This window comes from Dama dama, chromosome 11 (genome assembly GCF_033118175.1).
Source record: "Dama dama isolate Ldn47 chromosome 11, ASM3311817v1, whole genome shotgun sequence".
NCBI classification, from domain to species: Eukaryota; Metazoa; Chordata; class Mammalia; order Artiodactyla; family Cervidae; genus Dama; species Dama dama.
Window position 1 is genome coordinate 36,538,926 of NC_083691.1, and position 22,667 is coordinate 36,561,592.

General features: G+C 47.7%; 1 protein-coding gene across 1 annotated transcript in view; it reads right to left on the reverse strand.

Annotated features, from left to right (window-relative positions):
• Positions 1–19,753: 19,753 nt before the first annotated feature.
• The window catches only part of GALNT14 (polypeptide N-acetylgalactosaminyltransferase 14), a 220,995-nt gene continuing 218,081 nt past the window's right edge, over positions 19,754–22,667 (reverse strand). The window contains exons 14-15 of the mRNA XM_061156239.1: positions 21,533–21,652; positions 19,754–20,336 (exon numbers count right to left, since the gene is read on the reverse strand). Of these exons, the coding sequence (XP_061012222.1) occupies positions 20,178–20,336; positions 21,533–21,652 (279 nt within the window). The 3' untranslated portion in view covers positions 19,754–20,177. The remainder of the gene's footprint in view (positions 20,337–21,532; positions 21,653–22,667) is intronic.

A 22,667-nucleotide genomic window follows, 5' to 3' on the forward strand; every position in this document is an offset into this window, starting at 1 on the left:
GGGTATTAAGCGGTATCTCATTGTGGTTTTGATTTGCATTTTTCTAATGACTAATGACTAATGGGTGTTCATTGGAAGGACTGATGCTGAAGCTGAAACTCCAATACTTTGGCTACCTCATGCGAAGAGTTGACTCATTGGAAAAGACCCTGATGCTGGAAGGGACTGGGGGCAGGAGGAGAAGGGGATGACAGAGGATGAGCTGGCTGGATGGCATCACCGACTCGATGGACATGAGTTTGAGTAAACTCCGGGAGTTGGTGATGGACAGGGAGGCCTGGTGTGCTGCGATCCACGGGATCGCAAAGAGTCGGACACGACTGAGCAACTGAACTGAACTGAATGACTAATGATGTTGAGTGTCTTTTCATGTGCTATTGGCCATTTGTGTTTCCTTTGGAGAAATGTCTACTTTATTTCTTCACCTATTTTTTAGTTAGGTTGTTTGTCCTTTTATTGTTGAGTTGGAAGAGTTCTTTATATATTCTGGATGTGTGTGAGCTCACTCACTTCAGTCGTGTCCGACTCTGTGATCCCATGGACTGCAGCTTACCAGGCTCCTCTGTCCATGGGATTCTCTGGGCAAGAATACTAGAGTGGATTGTCATGCCCTCCTCCAGGCAATCTTTCTGACCCATACTACACCCTTATTAGATATATGATTTTCAAATATTTTCTCCCGTTCTACAGGCTATCTTTTCACTTGCTTGATAATGTTCTTTGATCCACAAAACTTTTTAATTCAAGTGAATTATTATTTATCTACTTTTTTCTCATGCTGCCTGTGCTTTTGGAGTCACAGTCAAGAAATCATTGTCAAATTTGAGGTCATGAACGTTTACCCCTGTGGCTCCTTCTAAGAGTTTTATTATGGTCTCAGCTCTTATATTTAGGTCATCATTTCATTTTCAGTTACTTTTTGTATATTATGTGGGATAGGTATTCCTAAATGTTAACCCCAGCGCCTGAGCCCACTTCATCTTGGGATGCATTCTGGGTCCCCTAGCCTGCTGGCAGCTACCCTTGATGCCTGCCCTGCTACATGTTTCTTGCCCTGAATGATCTGTTGGTCTGGGACACTCCTTCAGCCTATGTCAGCTTCCATGACAAGCATTGCTTGTCTGGACTGTTACTTCTTGGATTGGATTCCGTTACATAGGACCTCCTTTCAGCCAACAGCTAGGTTTGTTCCTGCAGGCCATCCCTGACATAGGTCTAACCCAGGCCCTCTCTCATTCCTAAGGCTGAGCTATCCTGAGATGCATCATGCCGCTCTAGCAGTCTTTTGCAACAAAGTCAAGTTCATCAATAAGGTGCAACTGCTAAGAGCATGGACTCTGGAACTAGAGATCAAATCCAAACCCTGCCACTTACTACATGGGTGATTACAGAGAGTTATTTACCCTTTTGTGTGCCTCAGTTTCATCATCTGCAAAATGGGGGAAATTATTACATCTATCTCACAGGGCTGATGTGGCAGTTAAGTGAGTTAATACATAAGAAGTGTTAAAAAGAGTGCCCAAGAATGGATAAAGAGTGCCCAGGAATGGATAAAATATACATTGTATTCCATGTATGCAATGGAATATTACTCAACCATAAAAAGGAACAAATGTGGGCCATTTGTGGAGATGTGGATGGACATAGAGACTGTCATACAGAGTGAAATAAGTCAAAAAGAGAAAAGCAAATATGATATATTAACGCATATATGTGGAACCTAGAAAAATGGTTTAGATGATCTTATTTGCAAAGCAGAAACAGAGACAGATGTAGAAAACACGGATACCAAGGGGAAAACAAAGGATGGGATGAATTGGGACATTGAGATTGACACATATATGCTATGTGTAAAATAGATGGGGCTTCCCAGGTGGTGCTAGTGAACCCACCTGCCAATGCTAGTAGACATAAGAGACTTGGGCTCCACCCCTGGGTCAGGAAAATCCCCTGGAGGAGGACATGGCAACCACTCCAGTATTTTTGCCTGGAGAATTCCATGGACAGAGGAGCCTGGCAGGCTATAGTCCAGAGGGTTGCAAAGAGTCAGATACAGCTGAAGCGACTTAGCACACACACATGCATAAAATTGGGAACTAAGGAGAACCTACTGTGTAACACAGATAAAGGTGGTGACCTAAATGGGAAGGAAGCCTGAAAAAGAGGAGATATTCATTTACACGTAGCTGATTCACTTTGCTGCAGTAGTAGAAACAACACTGTAAAGCAACTATATGCCAATAAAAATTAATTTAAAAAAAGAGTGCCCAGTGCATGGTAAATCCTCCATGAGTGTCTGCTCTTAAGAATGTCTGAAAAGACCACTGGTCACTGGGAAGGGTCTTACAACTGATCAGAACAACATTTTAGTTTGAATGAGCTCACCGTTTCCCTAGGTCTAAGGTTAGGAGGGGTTACCTACCAGACAAAAGAGGACAATAAACCTACTCATGCCAAAGGCCAGGACAAGCAACCAGAAACAAGGAGGGAAGGAAAAGAGAAGGAAGTGCAGGGCCCCAAATCAATCTTGCTGGTTGCAAAATTCTGTTGGTATCTCCAGGTTAGATAAAACCACAGCATATTCAATGCAGGATACCTGTGATCTAATAAAAGTGGCAGGAACTGATTCTGCTGAGTTGTCCTAGGTTGTTCTTTTTTTTTTTTCCTTTTTTCCTCCTCCCTGATTTGCCTGCTATTGAGCTCTGGGGTAATCTTGTTACGTCTGATGTAATCACCACAGGCAGGTTTGTGTCCCGGGGCCAGAGTCACGAAGTTCCCCCAGAGTCACTTGTAAACAGCCTGAGAGGAGGCCCCCTCCCTGCCACCCCCGTGGCCGTGTCCTTTGCAGAGTTTTGGATGATTCATCCTCAGGAGGGAGGTTAGCCACCAGATTTATTGTCTGTCTGAACAGGCTATGTGCAGCGTGACCAAAATGAAAGGGGAAAAAAGAGCATTGTCTCAGCAAAATCTGCTGAATCAGAATTAACAAGAAAATCTTGTAACTAATGATCAGAGATTAAAATGTACTCAGGAGCTGCGGTGTTTAAGTGAATAGCAGGGCTGCAGGGTGAGAATGTGCAGGATAATGGGACTTGGAATGGCTCCTGTTCTGCGGCGGGAGTCTGTTCACAAGCTAATCAAACTAGGGAGAGGGGCTGGTTCCCCAACAACCTGGGGTACCATCCCTGGACAGGATGGCCTTCTCCCCTCGCCCCAGCCCTCTCCTTCTATCAAAGGGGCTTCCCCTTTCTAAATATGCTTTGGTTTACAGTCTATGGCCCAATGGATTCTCATGACAACCTCGAGGGACAGGTGAAATGGCATAATCTGACATCTTGCCATTGTACAGAGAATACTGAGGTGCAGAGAGGTTATGCCAGGAAGTGGCAGGGCCTGACCTAGAATTCAGGTTTTCAAATTACTGCAATTCCTGCACAAAGGCATCCTGGTAAACACATAAATAATCTCCTCTAGTTTAACTTTTCTGCAAATCTAGATTTTCATTGATTGTGCACTTATAGGGCCACGCATGCTGGCAAATATTGGTATCTTAAGTGCAAAAGTGGGATTGTTTTCCATATTTTAAATGATAAAAATTGCTTTCATTAGAACAAAAGTCAAATCTTTTCTTGCTTGCCTAACTCTCAAAGCACTTAGCAAGTTTCACAAAGTCATTCAGATCTGGGGCTGCATCGAACCATGAATGTTTTTAGTCTCCGGGTAAATGTCTCAGAAAGCTATGGGGAATGAAAAAGGGTGTAGAGTGAACCGGGCTTTCAGACAACTCTCAGGGCCGTCGAATTACCAAGATCACCATTAGCCACAATTCACCCACCAGAATAATGGACACCCGCGAGGGAGGAGCCTGCCTGCAAGTCTACATGCTGGGGCGGTGGGGGGCAGGGGGAGGCAATGTGATTTGATTTGAGTTTTATTTGCAAATGTCTCCCTGGGAAGACAGAGGGGAGGCTGCTGCTCCCAGAGGGGAGAGCTGCTTTCTTTAATTACAGGGAAGCAGCAGGCGCAAACTGCAAGGAGAAAAGAAATCAGTTGGCAGACTGGGCTGCCAGTCTTCCTCTTAGTACTTGGTATTCTTGGGGTCTGGAAGAACAACTCTCCTCTGGGCCTCATTTTCTACATTTCTAAAATGGGGATGGGGTCTTCCCGAGTGGTCCAGGGGCTAAGACTCCACGTTCCCAATGCAGAGGGGTCAGATTCGATCCCTGGTTGGGAAACTAAATCCCACATGCCGCAACTAAGACCCAGCACAGCCCAGCCAAATAAATAAATAAATGAAAACAATAAAAATAAATAAGTAAAATAGGGACAACCACGCCTCCCTTGTAGGGTTGTCAAAAGTCTCAAATAATATATATAAATTATACATACATATACACATACACACATATGCAGTGCTTATTGTAGAGATTCATTGATAATATATATGATTATCAGCAGGAATAATGGTAGTAGTAGTAGTACTTATAATAGCAGGAGGCATTTGACAAGAATTTCCTAGACTTGACTTCACCCTCCTCTACAAATATGCAAAAATATTCTTCCACTAAAGGTCCAGCTAAAAATCCCATTTCAGTGTGACACCTCCCTGAGATGCCAGCCTAAGGTCATCACTTCCTCTTCAGGGGTCTTTGTCTGCAGTGTTCATTAGACCAAACGGCATAATACCCAGTAGGATCCTTTCTAGTCACAGGACGCAGAGCTCAGGCAGATCCAGGTTGGCCAGGCAGAGTGAGCAAGATATCGGACTTGGGTGTACAGAGAGTGGTAGTGGATATCAGGGAAGGGAGGAAATGAGTTCTGGAGAGGGCAAAGCAGCCCTCCTGAGTCCAGGAGGCCAGTGTGAGGATGGAGAACAGCCAGGTGGGAGGACCATAGCTGAGAGGGGATGCAGAGTTTAAGGTCTGGGGCTTAGGCCCTGGCCAGTCAGGGCAGCGGGTTGGTAGAGGTTGGAATGGGCAGGCAGTTTGACTTAGGGACATGTGGCCCAGGGACCTCACAGCTTCAAATTCAGGCATTCCTCGCATAGGGCAAGGGTGTGCAGACCCCATCAACTAGGAGGACCCCAGAATCACTTTGGGGGTTTTCTCAAAATACAGATTTTCAGGCTCCAGAGCCGGGGAGATTCTGATGGAGTAAATCAGACACACTGTCGGAAGAGATGATGGGCCCTCCCGCTCTGTGAGTGCGTGAGCTTACCCGGTGATGACTAAATAAGCCCTCCTCACAGCAATGACCTTGAAACTCAAATGCTTGGTGAAGGTTTACCATGAGGCAGGAGAACTTCAAGGCATGTGGACCAGATGCTCAGAAAGTGAGTGTGATGAGCTTACAAATACTTAGTGAAGAAAATTTTTAAAATAGAAGGGTTCCAAGAAACCAGGGTAAAATAACATAAAGAGAAAAAGGGCAACAGTCATTTCCTGAAGAAAGCTCTATGAGGAAATACCATCACCAGGATCCCAGGTTCTCTCTTCAGGACAGTACATCAGACATCCCCCTTCAAACAGACCCATAAAGAATGACAACGTTTGTATGAGAGCACAGTATGAATCAGGAAGTACTGACTCATATATCCTGTTGGTTGGATCCATTTCCAGGCATTATAATTTCCTTCCTGTGAGAAGAGGAGTCTCAGGCTCTAAGCTAAGGCCTGGCCCCTCAGAGGCTGGGGATGAGGGCAGGACCACCGTGAGGACAACAGGGTCAAGAAGCATCGGTTAACCAAAAGTATTTATTTCTTCTCCTTCATAAACATGCTCTCTGAAATGTGGCAGCTATATTCCCTTGCCTTACTTCCAGAAAGCCAAGCCTGGTATAAATCTCCCAGGTAGGAAACCAATAGACTATTTTCTAGAGAAACTATTAAGAGCCAAGAGCAAACACCTACTGATTTTGACAACTGGGAACCCCGCCCCCCAATGAAAAGGCCAAATCACCCTTGATTACCCTGTGGTTCAGCCCAGCAGGTGGCATGCCCTGGCCATAGATATAGAATTACCAGCTGTTTTAGTCTCTCATTCTTAAATATACTGCTACATCTATAGACCATTGGAGACTTGAGGAAAATCCTCCAACTGGAATCACAAGGCAAATAAATCCAAAGAAAAATAGAGAATTCCATGAGGGGTTACAAAGGAGGAGACTATCTAATAATCAAAGGGATAGTATAGAGAAATCTCTAGAAACATAGGATATAACAGTCTCCAAGCTGATGTTTGAAATTTTAGAAGATGATCCAAGGGCTTTCAAGGGTGAAACAAACTATAGACAATGGCTGCGTGGATGTCACTGGATGCTCAGGAGCAGTGGGGGAAGCTGGGAGGCAAGGAGACACTTTGCCATATTTCTCTTGCCTTTCCGAGTGTCTGATGAGAGAGGCCCCAGCTGCCCTCTGTTTTAGATGCACTACCTTTCCAAGCATATTTGAAGAGTGAACAGCTTTGGAAGATATAGTGTTTCTGTCCAGAGCAAAAGGCAGGCACACCCATTATTAAAGATTTGGATTCCCTAAGCTCAGGGTTCCTCTCTTGTAACACAACCATTGCCTGTGTGTGCAGGTATCTTTCGGTCCTCTTTGTGCCCTCTATGAGAACTGGGGTTAGGAGAATAGGTACAAAAATTGCTGATATTCTGGCTTCTCCCACTGCTGTAAGTAATGTGCTGTCCTGGTGAAATTGACAACCAGCTGCTACCTTGCAAGGAGTGTAAAACTTGACCCTTCACAGTTCTGGACAGCGACGCCTTCAAAATTCGGAAGGAAAATAACTTTCATCTTATATTTGCATATAAAACCAAAGTAGAAAACAATTGTGAAGTAGAATAAAGACTCTTTACAACTAAAAAAGTATGCCTGTACAAATTCAAAATAAAAAAATACAATGTGCCCATTCTTAGGAATGTACTCTATGATGTTATCCAGTTAAAAAAAATAAAATGGAGAAAATTAAGAAATAAGAAGATATATGACTCAGGAAAGAGGGAAACCAAAATTAGAGGCTGGAGAAAAAAGTTCCCAGCATGTCTGCTAAGCAGCATGCAATGAAATCAATGTTGGAACATTTGAATAGAGGGCTTCTAAGTGAAGACTCTTAAGGAAAACAAAGCAAAAGAAAACAAAGAAATGAGGATTTTTTTTGAAATTATGGAAAGTATTATTATGACATACAGAAAAAATTGAGGAAAGGGTGAAAGATTCACAGAAAACAAGGTAAATTGACAACAATGAGGCAATTATTAACTCTAGGCAAACGAGAGATTGTCTGAGAAAGAAGTTTGGTTGCATTTCACCGCTTGGCTCCATGTGTCAAGGCTGATTATTGATCTTTGCCAAAAATTATTTTATAAAATATGTCACAGGGATAAAAGGAGAGAAATGTGGGCAGCGGTGTGGAAAAATGAAATCCTTATCTACCATGGCCCAAAGTCAATAGATAATGTCTAAAACTGGTATCTCAAGAAGTAGCAGGATAATTTCAAATGACAGAGGTAAATGCCAGGGGGAAGCCCTGGAAATGTGAGAGATGGTCTCTCTGAGGGAAGGGAGTGTGTGTAGAATGGGGGGTTTCTGTATGTAAACATTACTTGAAGTATTACTTTGATAAAAATTAATTAAATATAAATTTGAGTTTTACAAAATGACATAGACAGCTGGCCCAGTCTTTCAGTGGGCTGAATCTTTTTTCAGCCAAACTAGTCATCACATCTCAGCTTTCCTCATCATGAACAAAACAGACAATTTTTAAAATGTGCTATATTTTGAACTCCTTAGTTACACTATATACAATATCATGTTGTGTCCAACTCTTTGTGACTCCATGGACTGTACAGTCCATGGAATTCTCCAGAGCAGAATGCTGGAGTGGGTAGCCTTTCCCTTCTCCAGGGGATCTTCCCAACCCAGGGATCGAACCCAAGTCTCCTGCGTTGCAGGCAGATTCTTTACCAGCTGAGCCACAAGGGAAGCCCATATACAATATCAGTTTCATGTTTTTCTTGATTAGATTTTTAAAGTCAGACTTTCTTGAAAAAAAAAGGAAAGAGAACAGGGGCCTGGGATCTGGAGTTGAAAGAGGTGTGTCCAGCCTTGCCTGTCCATCCCCACCCTCCTTACTTGCTGTGTGTCCTTGGAGAACGTACTGCACTGCTCTGAAACACAGCTTCCTGCTCGGCAAACACCATCCTCCTCACAAAGTGGTTACAGGTGTGCCTACGTAAGTGCTAAGTCACTTCAGTTGTGTCTGACTCTGTGCAACCCTAGGCCGTAGCCCCCCAGGCTACCCTGTCCATGGGGATTCTTCAGGCAAGAATACTGCAGTGGGTTGCCATGCTCTCCTCCAGGGGATCTTCCCGACCCAGGGATCGAACCCGCGTCTCATGTCTCCTGCACTGGTAGGTGGGTTCTTTACCACTAGCGCCACCTGGGAAGCCTGGGTACAGGTGGGGAAGGGCATTTCACTTCACTGTAGCCTCAGCAAACCCTGACTTCTTGCACAAAGTACACACCACTGAGTATTGATTTGATTTGAGCAAATTAAGAGTGATTTCTGAAGGCATTTAAAAATAGAAGCAAATGGCTGCTATGATTTGGGGACAGGCCTGCCAAGAAGCTAGAGTTGGATTACAAATGCTCTTTCAAAGTGCTTTTGTGCTCACTATGCTAGATTTTTCTTTCCTTCTGCCATGAGAATACACAAACCAAGCCAATGCAGTTGGGCTGTTGCAATTAGACTGGGTAGAGAAGAGGCACCAGTAATCACACCTATTTCCCCAGGAGTGACTTTGTTTCATACTGGAGAATTCAGGTTCAGCCTTGTCAATTCCCAGCTGATGCTTCCATACAGGAGCTTCTGGTTCTAGAATCTGAACTATGTCCTGTGGTTGGAACATGACTGCTGGTGCCCACCTTGGCCTTCCTACAGGTTCCCCTTCCCAGGCGTCACTTCACAGTCAGCCATTACCCTGAAGCTGAGTCAGACTGGATGTCCCAAAGCCACCTGCACGGGGGAGGGCAGTCAGTAGTCACCCCTCTGGGCTCTTGGCCTACTGCCCTGCCATTCTAGAAGGGCCAGTCCTGCTCAAGGTGGCTGAATAGTCCTCGAAGACCTCGGGGCTCCTCGAGGCAGTTCTGAGTGTTCCAAAGCCCCTGCTGAGTCTGTATTGTCAGTCCCCAGGGCCTCAGGGCAGAGGCCCCTGACTATCCCTCAGAGGTTTTCATCTGCCTCATGATCCAACTACATCCTGTCGGTACTGCTGACATTGCAAGGGCCTGTTCTGGATGGAGAACCTGTCTATGATGCTGGCCTGGCTGGTGGGATACGGGACTAAACCAGGGAGCAGCTTCACCTGGAAGGTCTGGTTTGGTCCATGCAGGTGGTTCAATTCAACAGGTACCTTGGGAGGAGCATCCAAACAAATAGGGGTGAGGGTCCAGGTACCCGTGCAGGCCACAGAGCAAGTGCTGCATCAGCTGTGCAGAGGGGGCTGTTCCCACAGGAGGACCTGGAGACACACAGCCTTCCATGGGGACAAAAGGTATCATGGGGATGCAGAGGGGATACCTAGTCTCCCCGAGTCCTTCCTGCTGGAGGGCCCAGAAAGGGGTTCCTTTGAGATGCCTCAGCCTTCCTTCCATCCCATGTTTTCTTCCAACTTCTCAATGAAGTTCATAAGGATAATGCCCCCCCTTCCATGACTGCTAGGGCTGAGCCAGGGGCTCCGAGACAGTGTGGAGATGCAAACTTGGGTTCCTGGGTTTGTAATCCCACCTTCTCTTCCTCTAGTCCCACTGGCCTCACAACTCAGCCATCCCAGCCTCTGAGGAGTCTTCCCATCCCTTCCTCTGTGCCCCTTGCCTTCAAGGGATCTCTTACAGTCATGGTCACACTGAGTCGTACACCCTATCCCACCCCTTCCCCACTCTCTACCCCTGCATCTGCCACTGTCTCTGAAATAAAACTCTGTTCTATCCTTCACTTGTTGTCCTTGAGGGCAAGGTCAGTGGCCAGCTCCTGGCATAGCGCCTGTCTTATGATAGGTGCCTAGTAAATATTTATTGCTTAGGGATTATCATATGCATTTGGGGGCTGAATCACTGTGCTTTGAAGGCAGCATGGTCACTGAGAAGAGGCAGACAGCTTTGCCACGTAACAGTTGGGCAACCTTGACTGGTTATTTCATTTCTGAGACTCAAGTTCCCCATCTGTAAAATCGAAGAATAATCTACTTCATGGGATGCTGTCAGCATTCTACAAAAAGTGACTACAGAGCCCATAAGCATATAGTTGGCACATAACTATAGCTTCTTAAGGACTTCCCTGGTAGTCAGTAGCTAAGACTCTGTGCTTTCAATTCTGGGGGCCTGGGTTTGATCCTTGGTCAGGGAACTAGCTGGAGAAGGCAATGGCACCCACTCCAGTACTCTTGTCTGGAAAATCCCATGGACGGAGGAGCCTGGTGGGCTGCAGTCCATGGGGTCGCGAAGAGTCGGACACAACTGAGCGACTTCGCTTTCACTTTTCACTTTCATGCATTGGAGAAGGAAATGGCAACCCACTCCAGTGTTCTTGCCTGGAGAATCCCAGGGACAGGGGAGCCTGGTGGGCTGCCGTCTATGGGGTTGCACAGAGTCGGACACGACTGAAGTGACTTAGCAGCAGCAGCAGCAGGGAGCTAGCTCCCACATGCCACAACTAAAAAAAGATCACACATCCCACAACAAAGATAAAAAATCCTGCATGCTGTAACTAAGACCCGGGGTAGTCAAATAAATAAATAAAAATAATTATAACTCCCTTAACACTAATTTCCTTCACCCATCCTACCTCACGGAGGATGACTGATAGATGCATGATCCGAGGGTCAACATGACTCACCAGGTGTTAAGGATGTAGGACTACTTAGTTTGGAAAAAAGTGAGCCCACTGGAGAGTTGTGCACAAGGGACTTCCCTGCATTTGTAGCCCATTCTTCTGGGGAGGGCATGAATGTCTGCTATTCTGTCCCTCTAGTGAGAAGCAGCATAGTCCCGTGGTTGGAAACCCAAAACCCTGGAGTGGATTTCTTGGACTTGAATCTCACTTCCACTGCTTATTAACCTTCTTGGCTCTCAAGTCACTCACTTGTAAGATGGAGATAGTAATAGCTGTTATTATATTATGTCACTACTATTATCAGGAGGATTAACTAAGTTAAATTCTTTAAAGCTCTTAGAACAATGCCAAGCACAGAGGAATCACTGTGTAAGCAGTTGCTATGCTACCAGTCTTCTTTTGTATCGGCAATGTTTCATAATTAAATAATTAAGCCTGGTTATCAGATACTCGATTAAACGTGGGCCCACGAAGGCACTTGCTCAGCAGGCAGAGCAGAATCCGTCTGACATGAAGGGCCTTCTCCCGCCTTGCTCCATCTCCTCTTCCTCCTTCTCCTCCCCTCCCCTGCCAGAATCTCCCATAACTGCTGTCTAGGCTACTTCTGGAACCTCCATCAGGCCCCTCTTCACAGAATCTCATCCCCAAACCATCTTACCCCAGCTCTGCCATCCAGCTTCCTCCTCTTCCACCCTGGCCATTGTTACTTCCTTGCTCCAACACCTTCAGTGTCTCACAAATACTTACCCAGTTAAGTTTAGCATCTTCTGTCTGGCATTGGAAGCCCCCTCTCTGGTCTTAACTGGTGCCCCCCTCACTCGGCTCTCTGCTCTCTTCCATGTCTTCTATACCAGCACCTAGCTGACCTGCTCCATATTCTCTGAAAAAGGCCCATCCTTTCTGCTTCTGGGCTTTGTTCAGGCTGTTCTTACCACCCAGCACACATCCCTGGGTCCACCATTTTGAAGTCTCAGGTATGTTTCAAGTTCATATCACATGGGCTCTTTTCTTCCTTTGAACCTCACAGCTCTTTACTGGAACCTTTTTTCAGATGTGATGTTCTGTCTGAATTGCTTTGGGCCCTCAACATCCTACCCTCTTATTCAGAACTGAGTGGCCCAGGAAGCCGGTGTGGTGAGATAGATCAGACCCCACTCCTGGAGCAGGGGACCCCCCCCAGAAGCCAGGCGGAAGCCCGGGGGACTGAGAGCTGGCAGCCACGCTGGACATAGTGTCCAACAGCATCTGGGGTGACACTAAAACCAAAGCGCACGCCAGGGCCAGGCTGACAAGGGAGCAGGGGCGGAGTTCAGGCATGAGATGTGACTTCTTAGGTTAGAATGAAGATTCAAACAGCTGGTTCGAAGCCAAGCTGGAGACGTTCCTGGGAGTTGGGGGTGTGGCATGACCACCCCTCGGGGGTGGAGGGGGCTTCAGGGGGTGTGGGGCCAGGCTGGACTTCTTTACCACGCCTGACTCACATGCCTGTCCCCTGTCCTTGTCTGTGACACTGTGGGCGCCGTGCACAACTGTGCGCAACCATGGAAGCCATGGTACACATGGGGCCTGGCACACAGGTGACAGAGCCATCAGTGTGCATGAGTGAGCAGTGGACACGCGGGGTGAGGCAGCACCAGGAAAGGCACATGGTGAGCTACAGGCAATGAAGGACCGAGACCAGAGAAGGTAGGGAAGGGGGGGGACTGCCATTCCCTCACTGTCCTGGCCACTCCTCTCGGCTTCCTCCCCTCCTGGCCCCATCACCGATTCGGAACCAAAGAGCAAGGTTGTCAAAGGGTTCTCCTGAGAACCGCAGAGCGGGTCTCAGGCCCCAGTTTGAATTCTAAGCGACCTCTCGAGGATTGAGGGTCAGCCTTCCCCACTCCCAGGCCCTGCTCTGGAAACTGGTTCTCAAAATTAGACCTATAACAACCGACACTTTTCGATATAACACGTGCCTGACACCATGCTGAGAGCATCACACGAGTCACTTCATTTAATCTCACAATAAACATGTACAACAGACCCAACTATTAGCCTGATGTAGAGAGGAGAAAATCGAGTTCAGAGAAGTTAAGTCATTTGCCCCTGGTCACACAGCTGGGAACTGGAAGAACCAGGATCTGAATCCAAGTCCATGGAACCAGCTACTGTGTTTTAGAGGAGCATGTTGGACAAAGAAAAAGGGGAGACCAGGCTCAAGGGAAGGCATTTTTCTTTATGTCAGGGTAGGAGAAACCAGGACACGATTCAGTGAATGGAGAGGGGGTGGCAGAGGTGAAGTCTTCATTGTAGGAGCGAGAAGAGAGGAGGGTCAGGGCACAAGAAGGGGTTGACAAAGACGAGGGGGAGGAGAAGCAAGGGGAGGTGGCTAGTCCTCGGAGAAAGAGGGGGACCTCAAACCCCTCCACTAACCGAGGAGAAAGTTACGGAAAATAACCGAAAAGTACAAGGCAGGGCAGGAACTTGGCCCTGGATGGATGGCATTCAGTCTCTTGGCTGTGGGGACAGGCACTGCCTCAAGCCCAGGACAGGTCTGCAGGATGGAATAAAAGGCCCAGCTGAGCCCGCTGCCTCCCCTACTCTTACACCTCAAGTGTGGTCAACGAGAACAGCTTTGGCAAGAGCTTGGTCTCTCACTGATGCCTGTTTAGCCCCTGGCTTTCAGCTCATACAGGGAAGGGAGGGGCCTATTCTTTCCTCCATACTGGGGACGAATGAAGCCCCGTTGGTGCTGCCACTTTCTCTTCCAGAGGGAAGGGAGGTGCACGGCATGCCGACACCTCAACACCTTGCCTGGCCATTACCAGCCACAGCCCTTCACCCCAGCACTGTGGCTGGCCTGGGAGGGCTGCGCTCTTGGAGGCTGGAATTTCTCAGGCCATCGAGCGAGCCGTTTGTAGGTGTGCTCCAGGCTCCTCGCTGCGCTGGGAAGTGACTTATTGCAGCCTGTTATCTTCAGCAGCAGGTGGAACACCCTGGGCTGCACTCCTTCCCGCGAGCGAAGCCAGGTAATATCTACTGCCTCCAATGAATAAGGTAACCAGCCCTTTCACAGCACAAAGGATGCAGCTCTCACCCAAGGTTTTGTTTTTTTTTTTTCTTTCTTCTTTCTTTCTTCATTATGTTTGTAATTTTGTTTTATTATTTCCCATTGGAAAGCTGTGAAATGAAAATGATGCAATCTACTGCTGTGAAATAATGTCGTGCTCGAGTCCTTTTCCAATAAGCCCTGAGGTTTGCTCTGTGACGGCTTCATTAAATTAGTCGGCTCCATGGCAAATGGAAAAGTGCTCGGAGCTGGGGATTTTGCTAATCTGAGCTGGGCTGCCTGAGACCTTAGACCACCGGGGAGCTCAGGAGGTTGGCTCTGCATGCTCGGGGGTGGAGGCTCCCGCCCACCGCGGGGGACGTCCCAGAGGCCACCACGTGTGCGAGGCTGCCAGACCTCTCACGCGACACTTCGCTGTGCTCCTCTGTGTGCCAGATGCTGCCCAGGTGCCATCACATGCCAAGGGAACAGATAAGTCATGGCACTGTCTCCAGGAGCAATGTAGCGGGTGGGGAAAGGGAGGAGGCTTATCTTCCATGCAGGAAGACGAGGGTGGAGGGCAGGTAAAAGGTGAGCCTCTCCTTGAAGGCCAGCGGGACCCAGGTTACCAGATGCCAGGTGAATATACCTGAGATGCTTGCAGGGGAGACGCAAGTGCACCCCACTTACCCTCCCACCACCATCCCCCAGAGTTTATGAGAACAGAGTCTTTCATGCCAGGCTCCACTGCAGTATTAAAGATTTCCATTACTGATAGTTCTTTCCAGTTAGGACTTTCAGTATTAAACCCTGTCATTATGAAGTAAAATATGCACGATCTCTAAATCTATGTGTATTATAACGAGATTTCATTGTTATAAATTTGTCTTCTCAGCCCTCTGTTTCTGCCTTTGCTGTCTTTTTAAAACTCTAATGTCTGGTAGCTATAGCCAGGAGGTAATTAGGAAGTGGTACTAAAGAATCACTGGCTTATTCTTTCACTCACTCACAGAAATTTATGGAGTGTCTACACTAAGATATGGTCCCAGAGCCAGTGGGAAAGACAGTGTTGACGGCTAATTACAGCACTAAGGAATTTTGGTCTGAGCGGACACAGGAAGCTCCCTGCCACAAACACATATAAATATTGGATAAAATACAATAAAACAATTTGAAATCACAGCTGCATTTGAGAGGAAGAAAAGAGAGAGAAATTCCAGATTCTGAAAATGAGTGGGAATTCAAAGTCAGTGTGGTGAATGAGAGCTAAAAGGGAATTGAAGCCAGATATCTATTATAACCAGGGCTGGGGTTTCAACACCCAACTGGAGGCACATATGAAGCTTCATGAGTGGCTGGGGCCAGAGATGAGACCCTACACTTAGGTGTGTGCTCTAGAAAGTAAAAGTGTTAGTCACTTAGTCATGTCTGACTCTTTGCGACCCCACGGACTGTAGCCTGCCAGGCTCCTGGGTCCATGGGATTTCCCAGGCAAGAATGCTGGAGTGGGTTGCCATTTCCTTCTGCAAGGGATCTTCCTGACCCAGGGATCGAAGCCAGGTCTCCTGCATTGCAGGCAGATTCTTTACCAACTGAGCCACCAGGGAAGCATTAGAAGAGCTAAACAAACCCCACCTACCTACCAGTTGGCAGGGAAGCAGGACAACAATTTAGGTAAAGAAAAGATAATCCGCAAAGGATCAAAATCCAAGCTTGTGCCAAGCTTAGATGTGCGGTTCCACATCTTTCAGTGGAAACCACAACAGGAAAAATCAGTGTACAAACTTGTTTGAATTCAATGGAAACCAACAGAGGCAAACTTGACCCTTCCCCGAGGCATACTTCCACAGCCCAGAGGAAATGACGCCAGCTGAGATGAGCTTACACAGAGAAGTCACACAGCACATAAGAAAAGAAATTGCCAAGAGAGTGAGCCTCAGATTCAATATGGCACCCAGCTTGGCCACCTATGCTGCCCCCAATACTATTGAAAAACTCCCATTTCTGCCCATCTACTACACCATTATCCCTCCAACTCTAATCCAGGTACTAGAGAGTGCCTGAAGCCCCTGCTTGTCTCAAGCTCATAAATGTATAAAATATATGCATGAATTTCCTTTCATTTAATTCACACACCACACCATTTACTTAGGAGCCCATATTGCTCACATCTGTCTGCATTAGCCAGATGTGATCCCTGGTGAGGGGTTTCTGCCACACTCAGTCACCTCCTCACTGGCAGCGTAATGAGACTGTTCCAGAGCGGTGACTCTTCAAGCTCAGTTTCAGGTCTCAATCTTGCAAGCCTGGAAAATGTGAAGAGTAGGGGTCTCTTCTGTTTTCATACACTTGTATCATTAACAAATGTTCACCCACAACCACCAGTGACCCACAAAGTGAGCTCTCCAGGTTCCTGAATTCTGACATTCAGGCTCAATGATCAGATTGACTGAGGCCTCTAACTCAGCACCTACCCAAAGACCTGGCCTCTGGGCAAAGTTTGGCCACACATGCTCTGCTGTATAATTGCAGGATGCAGGTATCTCAGACTGGGGCAGGTTGCTGTCCTATCCGGGTTTCATCAGCTTTGTTTTGATTGATGGAGCTTTGGAACTGCTGCTATTCTTGCTTGTAAACCACAAATTACTCTTACTTTGGCTTCATCAGTATCAACTTAGTGAAGAGAGGCTGTTTGGATAACCCTACACAGTCACAGTGATATAGCTATTTATAAGAAGCTATTTGCATCAGGTTTTAAATTCTGCTTTCCATTAAGGAGGCCTTATGATGCACACCCTGCAGCTCAAATGTGAACCTTTGGTATCTCCATTAGCAGATTACCCCCTAGATTCTCCAGAGTCTTTGTTATCATCCTGGAGTCTTTCACTAGGAAGAGAAAGGTAACCCAGAGAATAAGCTTTTCTGCTACATCAGAGCAGCTGAGATTTAAAAAAAAAATGTTTGCTCCTCTGGAATTCAGTTCAGTTAAGTTCAGTTGCTCAGTCATGTCTGACTCTTTGCGACCTCACGGACTGCACCACACCAGGCTCCCCTGTCCATCACCAATTCCCGGAGCTTACTCAAACTCATGTCCATTGAGTCGGTGATGCCATCCAACCATCTCATCCTCTGTCATCCCCGTCTCCTTCCACCTTCAATCTTTTCCAGCATCAGGATCTTTTCCAATGAGTCAGCTCTTTGCATCAGGTGGCCAAAGTATTGGAGCTGCAGCTTCAGCATCAGTTCTTCCAATGAATATTCAGGACTGATTTCCTTTAGGATGGACTGGTTGGATCTCCTTGCAGTTCAAGGGACTCTCAAGAGTCTTCTCCAACACCACAGTTCAAAAGCATCAATTCTTCGGCACTTAGCTTTCTTCATAGTCCAACTCTCACACCCATACATGACAACTGGAAAAACCATAGCTTTGACTAGATGGACCTTTGTCGGCAAAGTAATATCTCTGCTTTTTAATATGCTGTCTAGGTTGGTCAAAACTTTTCTTCCAAGGAGCAAGCACCTTTTAATTTCATGGCTGCAGTCACCATCTGTAGTGATTCTGGAGCCCCCCAAAATAAAGTCTGTCCCTGTTTCCATTGTTTCCCCATCTGTTTGCCATGAAGTGATGGGACCAGATGCCATAATCTTAGTTTACTGAATGTTGAGTTTTAAGCCAACTTTTTCACTCTCCTCTTTCACTTTCATCAAGAGGCTCTTTAATTCTTCTTTGTTTTCTGCCATATGTGTGCTGTCATCTGCATATCTGAGGTTATTGATATTTCTCCCAACAATCTTGATTCCAGATTGTGCTTCATCCAGCCCAGCATTTCTCATGATGTACTCTGCATAGAAGTTAAATAAGCAGGGTGACAATATACAGCCTTAACGTACCCCTTTCCCAATTTGGAACCAGTCTGTTGTTCCGTGTCCAGTCCTAACTGTTGCTTCTTGACCTGCAAACAGATTTCTCAGGAGGCAGGTCAGGTGGTCTGGTATTCCCACCTCTTGAAGAATTTTCCACAGTTTTTTGTGATCTACACAGTCAAAGGCTTTGGCATAGTCAATAAAGCAGATGTTTTTCCGGAACTCTCTCGCTTTTTTGATGATCCAATGGATGTTGGCAATCCTCTGGGATAGAGGCCTCCATTTCTGTTTCCCTATGTCCTTGGGTGTTTGAGAGAGACCTATCATCTACACTGTGACTTCAGAGGGCAAGTAAAAAGTAATGTCACTGGATCTTGGACAAGAAATAACGTTTCCAATCACCATTTAGGAAGACATTCACAGAGAGCATGATGAGTCTGGCCCAGTGCTGGAGCTGAAGCAAGGCATGAGTCAGCTTTCCTGCCACCAGGGAAGTCCCAGATATATACAGATATGGAGGGAGACAAGGACTCAGATGAGGACAACACCAGCTCCCTTAGCTATTCTAGTGCAGAATCTGCTCCCCTGACTTAAGGGAGAGGACACTGGTGAAACTATCTGTTCTTTCTTCTCTGCAAGCCTAGTTTAAACCCCATGGACACGTAGCTTAAGGAGCCAACAGAATACCTTCTTCTATAAATGTCTTTACTGTGGCCTCTTCTCCTTTCCACAGTGGGAAGTGACACAGCCCTATAAAAGAGCCAAATTGTAACTAAACATGCTAATAGGTGACAAAGCATAAACAAATCCAGTCACCAGCAGAGATGCTGGGTATGTATTTTCAGCCCTTCACTTTCCACAGTAACAGATTTTATAATGAGGAGCTTGAACAGCATTGCCAAAGGCTTTCTGGATGAAGGGGAGACAGACACCTGTTTAGTGTATAAGATGGGAGATGGATTCTAAAACAGATCCCAGTGACCCCCACCTCCTGGCACCAGCTCTTTTGTGAAATCCTCTCCCCTTGAGTGTGGCTGGGCCTATGGCTTGCTTCTCTCAAACAGAATGTGGCACAAGTGATGGAAGGTAACTTGTGAGATGAGGCTGGAAAGGGCTGTCACTTCTGTCTTGCCAGCATCCTTGCCTTCCTGGCTTGCTTGACTCTGTTGCTGGGCTGGAGAGGCCTATATGGCAGGGAACTGAGGGCAGTTTTGGGCCAACAGTGAGGAACCAACCACCACTGCAACACCTTGACTGCAACCTTTGAAGTCAGCCTGAAGCAGGGGACCCAGTGAGGCCAGGCCCATAGAAACTGTCCGGTCAGAGATGTCCTTTGCTTTAAACTGCTAAGTTTTGGGGTCATTTGTTACTTGGTGATATACAGCTAAGACTGTTACTAATTGGCATGCAGTGAACTTACCTTGGCTGAGAATGTACAGGCATATTCTGGGAACTTTTAAACAATATGGGTCTGTTCTTTTCTTAAACCCTAGTTACTAAGAATGGACAACCACAGAACCAATTCCCAGACCACACTGGGGATTTGTTAGCAGAAGAAACTCCTGAACCAATGGCCACAGACTATAAAGTCATAAGGGCCCACAGAGATGCTTAGGGCAGTGATTCCAGCCAGGGAAGAGCCTGGATCCTGCCCTGGATCCACTGCAGCAGGGTCTCCCCAGGTAGAGCCTGGGGTTCCTAAATAGATGCAGCATCCCTGGGTGAGAGAGACCATGCCTCCCCTGGGAGGAAATGCTGCAACTCCCCTACTTGACGTCATAGGAAACGAAGGATCAGAGAAGTTATATCTCTTCTCAAGGTTGCACAGCCTGTCGGTGGAGCAGGTTTCCATCTCCCTGTCCTCCTCTTCATCCATGAGTCCCCATCAGCCCCACGCCCCAAGGTGAAGGAGAGCTTAACCTAGCTCCAAGCTAACGTAAGTGAAAACAAAGTAAGAGACACACAGACAAAACTTCTAAGGTTCTTTTATTTGTTTTGAAAACAACCTCCACTCTTCATCTTTCACTGGAGTCCTGGCCTAGTGACAAGGAAGGCTGTTCTTCTCTGGCCTCTTTTGTAAGACAGGGGACAAACATCAATACTTTCCATCAGATCTCTGCCTCCAGACACCACTCCGGGGCACACCCGGCCAGGACTGGAAAGTAACGGCATTGAGAACACGGGGCTCTGTCTCCGAGTTCCTCCTGGCTTGCATCTTTTCCTGCGTCCTCCCTGAGACAACCGCTCCCGTCCCGGGGGTGGGTGGGAGCTCTGCATCCATCTCCCCATCCAGGGCTTCTGCTAAGCATACGGCCACATGCAGCCTGGTTTCCAGTCTGCGTCTCACTCAGGGAAGCGCCGCCCCATGGCCCCTGCTCGTTCTGAGTGCTTCCTCAAGAGCTCACCAGGTCCCAGTGCTGGCTCATGAGTGAGGACTCACATGGATTGACGACGACTTCCCTGCTAGTCTCAGTGCCGTCGCCAAACATGTCTGTGTCCAGGCAGAGGTGGGACGCCATGTGCTCGATGCGGGAGCCAGTCTTGGTCCATTGCTGGAGAGACGGAGAGGGGAGAGGACTAAGCGGGATTCTCCGACTAAGGCCCTGGGTCCTAGCAACAGTATCAGGAGTTCCAGTGTTAATCAGAAATGTTGACACCACAGGGCTAGGGTCACCCAGAGACTTGACTTCATGGTCTCAAGGAGGAAGAAAGCTGCAACTAATTGCCTTACCAGGTATTGTTGCTGGCTTTTTTTTAAAATCGGATTAGAAAAAGTAAAAGCAAAATCAATATGTTTGCTAGGAAAACTCATTAGAAGGCAATAACTTTCCAAGCACTGGGCCAGAAAATGTGAAGCAAGTTAGTCACAGAAGCAACGAAAGAAATGATCCACACTCGGCATCCACACTATCATGAAGTAGTAGGCGAGAGTGGCCGAGGAGAGGGGGGCGGGTGGTGAAGCAGGAGGGGTGGAAGGGCAGCTCCCTGGGCCTGAATCTCTGCTCCTCCAAAAAGCTTCAGCACACGAAGGACCAAGCAGAGAGCGGGTCTTGCATGGCTGCATCCCACACCTCACCACACACGACAAGGAAGAAGGGGATGGACAGGTACGGGGGAACTACCGCCGACCAGGTGTCATGGATGGATGACCCAGTGAACTGCTTTAAACAGTGACCCTGTATGATGTACTTCACCAGCCTCATTGCACAGAGGAGGAAACTGAGGCTCAGAGAGGTCCACTAACCTGCCAAGGGTCACACAGCTGGTGAGCCATAAAAATGGGCATTCCCACCAAACAAGACCCAGGTGGTGGGAAACTGGGTGAAGCCAACAACTTTGCCCCCACAGGAACCAGGCATGTCATGCATCCAGAGTGCTATGAACTTCGTGGGACGTCCTGCAAGAGCCCAAGCAAGGCCCCCGAAGGCAGAGGTTCGAGTCTTGCTTATCCGAGTGGCCCTGCAGCCTCTGTCCCAGCATGCTCTGGGATCCTGGTGGGCGTCTGAGCAAGACTGGGCAGTACAGGACACACGTGCAAGCAGAGGTCCAATGCGGTCAACAGGCTTTCACATGGCAGCTGATGGCTGCCTGGGCATCACGGACGGCACCAGAGTTCCGCTCCTCTCTCCTAGCCGGAAGGATGTCTTCTTTATCAACTCTCCCTCCTCTCTAGCCTCTCTCTTTCCTGCACACAGACTCAGACCTACACAGGTGGCCACCTCCCAGGGCGGACGCACTGAGCACTTACCTGTCTTTTATCTCCATTCTTGCAAAGGACAAGAACCACCGGGGCGCCAGGGAACAAGGTGATAACTGACAGACACAGCTCCTCCTGCAGGATCTGCTGGGTGTAGGTGAAGGCCCAGATCTGGAGAGAAGAGGCCAGGCAGGGTCACCTCAGGGTGCTTGGAAGCCACCCTGGAGGGACACCACTGTGCCCACGTGTGACAATTAGCACAGCTTGGTGTGAAGCACTGGGGCAGGGGTCCTAGGAGGACCCCACTGTCAACAGGTCACCTGGGAAGATGCCACTCAAGAGTCAGAGATGCTCAGGTCACACCTCCATGGAAGTCCTTGCCCCCAGTGAAGGGGACCAGCCTGGGGCAGGCAGGTCACCTCTGGGAGGCAAGGAACAATTCTGGGCTTGGGCAGGAGACTGAACAACACCCCAGCTAAGTGTCACGGCCTCCAAGTTTTCTGTTTCGATGCATGTCTCTTCCCCACACTTGACATTTAAAGCAGCCACCTGGCAGATGACCAGGGATCCCCCCACCCCCGGCAGTTGTCTTTAGAACATCTCTTCTTTGAAAAGACATCCACATTGGTGCCCTGAGAACATGAGAGCTCTGACAACAGGCAGACAGAGGGATGAAGGGAACGGGGAGGTGTTCTGACGGAGGGGTAGAAGAAGAGCAGGATGGAAAGAAGGAAGTCACAAGAAATGAAACTGTTCCAAGAGAGCGCATGCACACCGGTGCTCCAGGAGAAGCCAGCACTTGGCCCTGGGGCTCCTGCAGCTGGAAGAGCTGAGGAACTGGAAGGATGAGCAGAGATCTGGTGGCAGAGGGAAAGGGGCACTCAGTGAGGCTCACTATGAGAAATGAGCTCCAAGTGCTCAGACCAGAGAGCAACCAACAGCTGAAGCAGCCTGGGCCACTGCCTAGCTCTTAGATCAGGAGCAGAATACTGGCACAAAAGCTGTCAAACTCGAACCTTCAGGAGGTTTATCCCCGGGTTGTAAACCAGGGATAGAATCTGTCCTTTGCCTTCATCACAGGATAGAGAAGATTTGCGAATTGGATGCCCCGAGGGGAGCTGCAGAGTGGATCCCAGTAAGCGCTGTACCCCTCCTCTTCCATGACACCCCCACTGTCCAGCTGATG